This window comes from Cydia splendana, chromosome 26 (assembly GCF_910591565.1).
Source record: "Cydia splendana chromosome 26, ilCydSple1.2, whole genome shotgun sequence".
NCBI classification, from domain to species: domain Eukaryota; kingdom Metazoa; phylum Arthropoda; class Insecta; order Lepidoptera; family Tortricidae; genus Cydia; species Cydia splendana.
Window position 1 is genome coordinate 7008951 of NC_085985.1, and position 10532 is coordinate 7019482.

The 10532-nt window shown below is 39.5% G+C and overlaps 1 protein-coding gene across 1 annotated transcript; it reads right to left on the minus strand.

The window, feature by feature from the left end:
- Positions 1-1249: 1249 nt before the first annotated feature.
- LOC134803572 (gastrula zinc finger protein XlCGF57.1-like) lies at positions 1250-9047 on the minus strand. Its single transcript, XM_063776371.1, has 4 exons — positions 8919-9047; positions 7005-7146; positions 5047-5103; positions 1250-2982 (listed from the first exon to the last, which is right to left on the minus strand). Exons 1-4 carry the CDS (start codon positions 9045-9047, stop codon positions 1478-1480), a joined length of 1833 nt encoding a protein of 610 aa, XP_063632441.1. The 3' UTR covers positions 1250-1477.
- Positions 9048-10532: the final 1485 nt, after the last annotated feature.

Genomic DNA, 10532 nt, shown 5'->3' on the forward strand with positions numbered 1-10532 from the left:
ATATAACGAGAACAATAGGGTATTTGACTGACAGTGATAAGTAAAATCTGGTTCATTTTATTCCAAATCGATTAGCCATTATGAATCGATATGAAACAGTCGAAACAGACATGTGAGGTTAGGGTCAAGTTACCTATTTAGTTTACCCACTCTTTAGAAATTTTACCGATTCAAAAAGCCTGGGCAACGTGTGAAGCTAGAAAGGAAGAAGTAAAATATATAACAACAGTCTACGTTTTTTCAATAATTTTCTAGCGCTTTATTTCGCGCATGCTTGAATAGGGAATGTTATGCAAAGCTCTGCGTAGGTGGCACAACTAGCACATACAGTAAACAAACATCAATGACACATCATGCGTCACTACGTCAATCTCATGGCCTACCGTGAAACACGACAATCGAAAGTTCGGTTTCTGCCTCTCTATCACTCTTGCATATTCGAGCGATAAAGAGGCATATAAAGAGGGATCTCGATTTTCGCGTTTACCGGTAGGCCCTTGTTAATAAACCGCCATGATGCATCAATGGCATATTTTATTGTCTGATAAAACTTGTCAAAAAACAGTTTAAGGCACAGTATGTATAAGTTAGTCTATGAATTTACTAGAGTCGGTAGTGCTGCACTCTGGCGGTATAACATTGCAGTAATATCCCCTATTCACTTACTCAGTAATACTAATATGGCCCAATGCTTGTCGGTATACTAAATATCCAGTCTAAATGCGCACAACACCACACTTTACATTGTACATTAGGGGTCATCCATTAATTACGTCACACGAATTTCTAGGTTTTTTGACCCCTCCCCCCCCCTTGTCACATTTGGTCACATTTGGCAAACCCCTCCCCCCTAGTGTGACGTCACATTTTTTCGACGAAATCGCCAAATCGAATTAAGTAAGTACCTAAGTATTATTAATATTTTATCAAAATATTTTTGACGATATAAATATTAGTAATTTTATAACCCAAAAGTGCTTAGGAAAGAAAATTAAAAGAATAAAAACGATTATCGTTTTAAAAACTTGTTATTTAAATGTACAGCGAATAAAATAATAAAAAAAAAAAATTTCGGTTACTGATGAAGTTAAAGTGACGTCACAAAGTTTGTGTCTCCCCCCTCCCCCATGTCACAATATGTCACATTTTCTTGACCCCCTCCCTCCCCCTAAACGTGTGACGTAATTAATGGATGACCCCTTAGCAAGCATAACAAATAATTACCCTCAAATTGCATTAATTTAAGATAAATTGCTTATTTCCATTGGCCAAATTTATTTCGATACATTTTACATGATGTTATGTGACTTATGTCTCTGTGTTGAAGCGAATTAATGAAATTCTGTCACCTGAATCCGAATAAAAGCCAGCGACTCTCTCGGTTTTTACATCCTTCACAGCGGTGTGGCTTTCCTCCGATGGGACTCCTTAGGTATGTGTTTTTATATCTTTTTGACTCAATTGCTGGTTAAATTAATTATATCTGGTTTGTCGCCATCGACGTGTCTTTCATAAGCAAGGAAGTTATCTTTATGTTGTCTTTTATATTGCCGTGTTTAATTTTAACATGATCATTTAAACTACGTTTTTGTGTATATGCCTTATCACATTCATTACACTTGTATGGTTTCACGTCACTATGGGTTCGTTCATGGTGAGCTAAATATTGTTTTAGTTTGAATGCTCTGTCACACTCTTTACATTTGTATGGTTTGACATCAGTATGGAGTCTTTCATGTTGATCTAATTGGTGTTTAAGTGCAAATTGCTTGTTGCACACCTTACATCTAAATGCTTTCCGTCCAGTATGGGTCACTATATAATGTCTTTCTAAATGACCTTTACGGATAAACTTCTTGGTACATGCTTCACACACGTATCGTTTTTCTGGTTTTTCTGGAGCATGAACTTTTATATGTCTAATTAAATTTTTCTTCTTTGTGAATTGCTTGTTACATTGGTCACAGACACATCTCTCTCCAACGTGAATTCTCCGGTGCATTTTTAAATTCTCTCGACATGTAAATTGCTCATTACACTTTTTACATTTATATTGTGTCGTTTCACTTCCAGTGTGATTATTTCTTATATGTTTATCTAATGTTTCCTTATCTGCATATTTCTTGTTGCATTCTATACATTTATAAGGTTTCACTCCACTGTGAGTTCTTTTATGTCTAACTAAAATCTCTTTTCGTCCGAATTGCTTGTTACATTCTTTACATATGTATGGTTTCTCTCCAGTGTGGGTTCTTCTATGAATATACAAATAGGTTTTTGTTGTAAAACGCTTATTGCAGTCTCCACACACGTACGGTCTCTCTGCTGAGTGCAATCTTAAATGCTTATTTAGTAATAAACTATTTTGAAATGCTTCATTACAAACTCCGCATGTATGTTCCGGGTGTGTATGTGTTCTGATATGTCGGATTAAAGTAAGTTTTGACGTAAATTGCTGACTACACATGGCGCAACAGTAGGTCTGCTTGTTCGTTTGTGGTGCGATATGGTGTTGTTGATGTGTGATTAAACTAGAGTTGTGTGGGGTGTGTGTAGGGCGAGTATCGTGTGTTTGGGCTTGTTCCTCGGCGGGTGTGTGAGCGGGCACGTCCTGCACACTGCTGGCGGGGCTCGGCTCGCGGTGTGACGTCACGTCCTGCACACTGCTGGCGGCGCTCGGCTCGCGGTGTGACGTCACGTCCTGCACACTGCTGGCGGGGCTCGGCTCGCGGTGTGACGTCACGTCCTGCACACTGCTGGCGGGGCTCGGCTCGCGGTGTGACGTCACGTCCTGCACACTGCTGGCGGGGCTCGGCTCGCGGTGTGACGTCACGTCCTGCACACTGCTGGCGGGGCTCGGCTCGCGGTGTGACGTCACGGAACACGGCTGGCTCGCGCGCGGGGAGTGGCGGAGGCGCTCGAGCTTCACGGAGCGCGCTAGCGCGAGCTCTTCGTGCACTCCGTACTCGTCGGCTGAATACACTGAAACAACCATTTATACTTACAGTAGAGTAAGCCATGATACAATAATACCTGCGCCAAGTATAATATTATGGCATTCTGAGACATAGCGTTACACAAGCTATCTGATTTACGTTGCCAGGGGTGTATTATAACTTATCATACCTCGAAACTGATAAACCAACATACTCCCATGAAACCTGTATGAATTCGACACAAACATAGGTAAGTGTTTAAGAGCATTCCTATTTACATAAAGTATATTTTGGGTATGCAGAAGTCTGCTTAAAGAGTAGATCGCTCGCAAGTAGCAATTTATCATTTTTGTTTATGTTGTCTTTAGTGACGAAATATAATCTTTCCATCATTATGGATTATTATTAAGTAACCCATTATCTTATAAGTCGCGAAGTTCGTGTCTGAGGAAGTGCCTATTAAGAACCTAGATAATCTCAATTTCGGTATCTTCCTTTCTAACTCGAATATGCAGCGAAAAAGAGAGAGATAACGTCGTTAACGTAACAAATTGAAATTGAGATTAATACGGACGGGTAAAAAACATATTTATGAACGCTTTTGATTTATGTACTAAAAAAGCCTGAAAAGCTTTTTTTATTAAAAATGATTTTTTTAAAGCTGATTAAATAGATCAAAATAATGTTCATTCATTTGCGGTGTTCATTCATTAGGTTTTTAGGTATTTTTTGATAAATTCTTCTTAAACTTAAAAAACTATGAAAGTAATAAAAAATCGCAGAAATTACATTGCTGCTTATTAAATGAGTATTGATTAACAAGCAAATAATTATGTCATTTATTAATGAATACTTACAGAGAAATTTGATTTGATTTTTCAAAATTGGAAAATTGCCTAAGTGTTCATTCACTGGAGGTCTTGCCCTACTATCCCATTTTCAACAGTTAGGGGTAGAGATGTACCGTTCTCGAGAATTTCTCATGTTTGTAAGTATAAGAAATGTTCTCGCTTGAGAATACTTCCGATAGTAAATTGAGAATGTTCTCCAGAATGGCACAACTATACTTTAGGGGTATCTATGTCTAATGGGATATGGGATTAGTCTATTTTGCATACTATGCATTTATTCACCTAAGGGGCTGTCCATAAATTACATCATCGATTTTTGACGATTTTGGACCCCCCCCCCCCCCCCCTATAATCATCCAAAAATCATGCTTCAAATGACCCCATTTCCTCCTACTTCATGCTACCGTCATCCGATGTCCAGACCCCCCCCCCCCCCTAATTTGAAATGCGTAATTTATGAATAGCCCCTAATACCTTCTGCCCGCTACTCCGTCTGCGTGCAATGATGATGATTGATAAAATTGATAAGAACATATAACATTCCCAGAGTCTGTCTGGATATAGTTCATTGGATAAAGATGTTAATAAGTATCTCCGATGGCCGTCGAAAAGCCAAAGATCTCGATAACCTCCTAAGAGGAACAGCCGGCCTAGCCAAGCAGACAATCGCTGTTGCTTCGACAACGAAACGCTTTGTGTCTCTATCACTCTTCCATATTGGGGCGACAGTGACAGTTGCGTTTTGATCGCTACAGAGCGTAAGCGATTGGCATGTTGGCTACGCGACCAGTAAATAATGCCTCAAGATCGGTTATCGCCTGTTGGATACGTACCCTCAAGGAAGCTAACATGACTGCTTCAGCTGGAAGTTACCGAGCAGCGATAGCATCAAACAACTGGTCTAGCAAACGGTACAGCATAGATGCAGTGCTAAAAAGGGACACTGGAAATCAAGCATCTAGTTCTTTAGTTTACTACTTTCAGGAACTAGCAATAAAACCAGGGGTCAATCCTAATGTATTAAGTGATTGTTTCTCAACAACTAATTACTATTAAAAGTAGGTACAATCGCGGTACAACATTTATATTATAATAGGGGACCGAGCTTAGCTCGGAAAACATATAAAATGTTTGCGGAAAAGCGCCCAGTTATCTAACTATATGACGGCACCGCTATCCTAGGAAAACAGACCTTAAGCCAATGGCGCTCTACTTGTTACCTTTTATACCAAATTCTAAATAACGGTTGAGATACTTACGTAAAGAACGCTCGCTGCACGCACCATCTTCAGGTGGCTGGTCCCAGCACTCCTCGTCTAAAATATAACACGTAATAAGGTTTTAAAGAAATATATAAAAAAACGTCAGAAATGGTTGTAAACAATAGTGAATAGGTAGTATTTTAAGCATAAATATACATGGCGGTAATATAAACATACATGGCGGTATTTGCCCATATTTGTGTTGCACCTCTTTCCTTCATATAGGAAAGTAAATACAATATTTAACAATGATTTTATTTACCAATTTCCCCCTCCTGATTCTCAAAAAATATATCTGCTGTGTAATCGCCGCGACCCATACAAAATGTATGGAAAGAGTTGTGGGAATTAGACACAACCGCAAATATTTTCTCATAGAATGACTGATACCATCATTTTATTTATTTATTTTTTATTTTATTTTATTTGAAAAATGTTTACATGACCTTACAGACAGATCCAATGCGCCATGAAACTTAACATTAACATATACCAAAGGTACATATAACAATCAGGTACAAACAAACAATTACAAATAACACAATTACAAATCACTAGTCCCTTATCACATCCACAATTACACCTTAACGGATGTAGGCCTCGCATCCATCACCTCACAGAATCTCATGCATTCATTTCTCACAGACACCCAACGCCACGCACACAGGTCGCACTCGGGTACTGATGCCAAGAGTGCATTCAACTGTGTGAGGGCACGGAGCAGCGGAGAGTTCAGTCGTGACACGGTGCGTCCCGCTGGCAAAGCCAACAGATCGCGTCGCCGCGGTCTGAGGGCTATCCTGGGGATGTCTGGCACATGTAGTCGCACAAGTCGACTCACCAATTCTGGACAGTTCGAATCACCGCGCAGGGTCCGACACGCCAACGTCAATAAGCTAAGGTTACGTCTCACCTCCAAAGAGTTGTAACGTAAGGCCCCAAGGAGATACTTTGTCGGATAAAGAAACGGGTAATATCCAAAAATTATTTGTATATAAACCTTAAAAAGGCTTTTTGTACCTTTTCAAGAAGCAAACTGTAGGTAGATTCGTAGGGATGCCAAACGATCGATGATGTCTCAAGCTTGCTTCTTACAAGTGCATTATAGACAAACCTGATAGCAACAGGATCGTTAAACTGACGAAGGTTGCGTATAACGAAGCCCAGTCTTCGAAAGCAGTTGGCAGCAAGCGTCGAGATATGCTCATGAAAAGTGAGCCGCGTATCGAAGACCACACCCAGATCTTTAATAGAACACACGCGGTTTATAGGCTCGGACCCCAGCACATATTGTGCATGCAACGGCATATGATCACGGCTGAAAGTGCAGACGCAACACTTAGCCGGGTTGAACAGCAGCTTGTTTTCGGTGCTCCAGAGAAAAACTGAGTCGATGTCCCTTTGTAACGACTCACAGTCAGTACTTTGCTCCACTCCATACACCAACTTAAGGTCATCTGCATATAGAAGACACTGAGCCGATTGACATCACACGATGATAACGTGATCAGATCAGATCATGATGTGATACACCCTTTCACACAATAAGTAATATTCAAATTAGTTCCAGCTGAGAAATCAGCAGCTATACATAAAAAAAGCCAAAAAAAAAGATGATTCCGCATTGTTCCATCCCTTTTGCTTCACCCACAGGCCTATCATCCGCTAAGTGGCTTCACCAAGCATGGTGTCAACCCACTATTCAAATTCAAATTCAAATTCAAATAATTTATTTCGGAAACATATGTCCATAGTTGTTAGTAACAAAAAATAACTTAAGAGCTAGCGTTAGTACAATTAATACACACATAAATATTATCACAGTCAAAACACAATCATACATAACCTAGTGAGCAATGCAAACGGTTCCAGTGCTCCTGGAAGCGCCCCTGCCATCTATCTGCAATGGTGTTTAGTATGTTATCGCTGTATTGATATCAAAGCTTGATATTTACCTTTGACCCTCAGTCCTCCCTCTAACCTCTCCTGCAGCTCAGCCTGGCAATCCTGCACCTGCATTTTGAAGAGGCACGCCTCCCGCAGCCGCCCTAGACACGCCTCGCAGATACCACTCTTGTCATCGTCACACGGTGTTAACTGCAACAAGACATGAGTCACTGACTACTCCATACTGTCAAAGGTTTGCATATATGGCGCCATCATAGCCTGCCTTTTTGTCTAGTTTTGTTCTATGATTCTATGAGATTTGGCTTAAATTAAAGAATATGTGTTAAATTTGTTAAACGTCAAAAAGTATGACGCAATACCTTTGGCCTGTCCTTAACTAGATGGTGATACTTTTTGACATTTAACAAATTTAACACATATCAGTAAAAAAATAAGGATCAAAGTGAAATGGCATTCTAAAATCTTTTATCATTTGTGTCGAAAGATGGCAGTAAATGTACTGACTACATAATTTACTTGGACAATATTCCTCTATTTCAAATTCTCTTTGGTATTATGCCAACCTTGTAATGCCCATCATCTTATTTATAGGACAAATATATTTAGTTATAACTGGTTATAACAACGGCCGACAGAATTAGGAAAATTAGACCTAATATTGGAAACTGAAAGTTTAAAATAAATGGTTGTCTATTGTTTGTCTGAAAATTATATAAAATAATACTCATATGCCTGAATGTTATTTGCCCGAATTTCAGTTGCCCGAATTGTTTGTTTACCATAAAAATGATGTGACATACTCTTTGTTTACCCGATTATTAGATTCCAGAACGTACGAGTGCCATACGTGCCATAGTTGTCCATATTATTAATTGTAATAATATTATTTAATAGAATATTTAACCTCACCTAACCCACTTTTCCAGTAGTATTTCTTTTCTGTCAGGGTCGCTGTTCAAACCTAACCTAACCCATTTTTCTAGTAGCATTTGGTTTCTGTAAGGGTTGCAATTCAAACCTAACCTAACCCACTTTTCTGATAGCATTTCTTTTCTGTAAGGGTCGCAGTTCAAACCTAACCTAACCTACTTTTCTAGTAGCATTTATTTTCTGTATGGGTCGCAGTTCAAACCTAACCTAACCCACTTTTCCAGTAGCATTTCTTTTCTGTAAGGGTTGCAGTTCAAATCTAACCTAACCCACTTTTCCAGTAGCATTACTTTTCTGTAAGGGTCGCAGTTCAAACCTAAACTAACCCATTTTTCTAGTAGCATTTGGTTTCTGTATAAAAATATATTATGGCTAGTGATAATTATGGCTTACAATGATGATGACAAATGATATTATTGAAATTGATTTTAAGGGAAACAAAGCTTCTGGCACGTGACTAATATAGTAAACAATAAGTATTGCATATGTAATTATGGGAAACAATATAATGGCTGTTGACTATTATGGCAAATTAAATTCTGGCAAGTGGGTGTATACCAAAATAAATGTCCTATTTTAGAACACCGCATCCTTGTTTCTTCTTGTTGCCACTAAGTGCTACGGGTTACGCTCGTAGCGCGTAGCCACGTCTTTGCCGTTTGGAGCGCGTAGTCGCTACGAACAGTGTTCCCATTCTTAATAAGTGGTAAACTAAACCTATAAAAGTTTAATAAAATAAAATAGCCTTTATTAACGATCCCGTAGATATTACATTCAAAAAACGAGTCCCAGCGCTGCGCCAGAACGTTTAGAATACTGTTTGGGCAAACTTCTATGAAATTATGACGTATATAACACTTGTACTTGTGTGTTGTTGTTGTGGTTGTTGTATGCTATCAAAATCGTTGCAGACTTTTCTTGGTCTAATACAACACATTTCAGGCAGAGGCGACGTAACGTAGGACAACGCAAAGCACCATATTTCGGTCTTACCCAGCCAATTTAATTAATAATGTGTATCCATTACTTACTTTGATAACAAAACATTCTTCGATCATGACAGAGTATATTTCCGTTATGCCGAGGTGAGTGTACGGTGTCTTCAAATCTTTCGCCGAAGGCCGCTGCAGGCAGCAGTGGCACTGGTTTATAAATTCCATCATAAATTAGTATTTAAAACGCTCCTACATCATATACACGAGTAGAATACTGAGACTGAGTAAAATAGCTTTTCTCAGCATAATTTTACGACAACGTGCAATTTACACATGTTTGTAGTCAACCATAGAAGGTATGATCCTATAGAAGTGGTATACGCGTGCCTCCGTGAGGGACAAAACATACGCAAATGCGTCACTATGATTGGTCAAATTTATTTGTTGCCCACCATTATCCATACTAAAAAAAAGGTGGGGAACAAAAAATACGTGAGACTGTGACAAGGACAAACAATAATAGCGCTTTCTCTGCTACTCCTACTGAAAGATACGTAAGACTATCCCGTTCTGTCAGTTATCCCCACCACTCATGCCCAATCCAGTTTAATACTAGATTCATGTAGTCAACAAAACAATGACATTGACATAGACACCATATAGACCACAGATATAGACAATAAACATAGCTAAAGCCCCCCATTCACACTCCTACCTTGTAGTCCGCCTCTTTAGGTAGGATTGTGTATGGGGGTCGGGGACTACGTGCCGTCCTACAAAACCAATTAGGATGCCTCTTGGGTCCTACAAATCCTGCAAGCCCCGCTCACCGCTGTAGTCAGCCGTGTAGGATTGTGTGTGGGTTGTCGTCCTACGTTGCGGACTGCCGTGTTTGACGTATGACAACCAGGGGCGTATTTTGAAATTTGGCGCCCCGGGCCAATACGTTTCGCCGCCCAGAAGTCAAGGAAGAAAAAGTCAAGGGGTTGGCATATGCCGCCCCTGGAGGTTGGCGCCCCGGGCCATGGCCCGGATGGCCCTAGGGTAAATACGCCCCTGATGACAACAGTGCCCGCCATTTTTTTGAAATTTACAAAGAAAATCGCTGTTTTTGGGACCAGAAATCACCCAATCACTCCAACAAACAATGGAGGAATAGGCATTGCAACAATTATTACCAATACTTAAGAAATATGATGCTCTCTGGCGAATTTTTAGCAGTTTCCTTTCCCACACTCTTTTTTATTTCTATCCAATAACAAGAAAATACATAGCAGAAGAGCTATTTTCTTTTTTTTTTATTGCACGCATAGAATTAGATGACAAAGAACAACTGTCAATCTTCAAAAGTGTGACCAAAAATGAAATGCAAGTGTGTGCGTAAATTGTCTATGTGAGATCAAAAATAGTGATGTCATGTTACAACATATTAATAATCTGTCGATGTTTGATTGCTTTATCGACTACTTTTTCAAATGTGTTATTTTAAACATTAAAATTCTACGACATTATGGCGTATAAATAACACTTGCACTGCGTTTGCCATCAAAATCGTTGCAGACTTATCTTAATGTAACTCTCAGGCCCAATTCGCACGACAGCTTAAAAAGCGTTGCGTTAAAACCCGACGTTGGCGCTTTTTTACCGTTTCCAATATTTGTGTTCATATGAACGCTTAAAAATCACTTGTGAGTCGTACTGCCACGTACG

Bases quoted from the DNA above. Each gene is read 5' to 3' on its own strand.
- LOC134803572 (XM_063776371.1), bottom strand. From the start codon at position 9,047: ATGGAATTTATAAACCAGTGCCACTGCTGCCTGCAGCGGCCTTCGGCG. The intron at 7,147-8,918 runs GTAAGTAATGGA...GTCTTGTTGCAG, and splicing joins AAGAATGTTTTGTTATCAAA to TTAACACCGTGTGACGATGA. The intron at 5,104-7,004 runs GTAAATATCAAG...GTTATATTTTAG, and splicing joins GGGAGGACTGAGGGTCAAAG to ACGAGGAGTGCTGGGACCAG.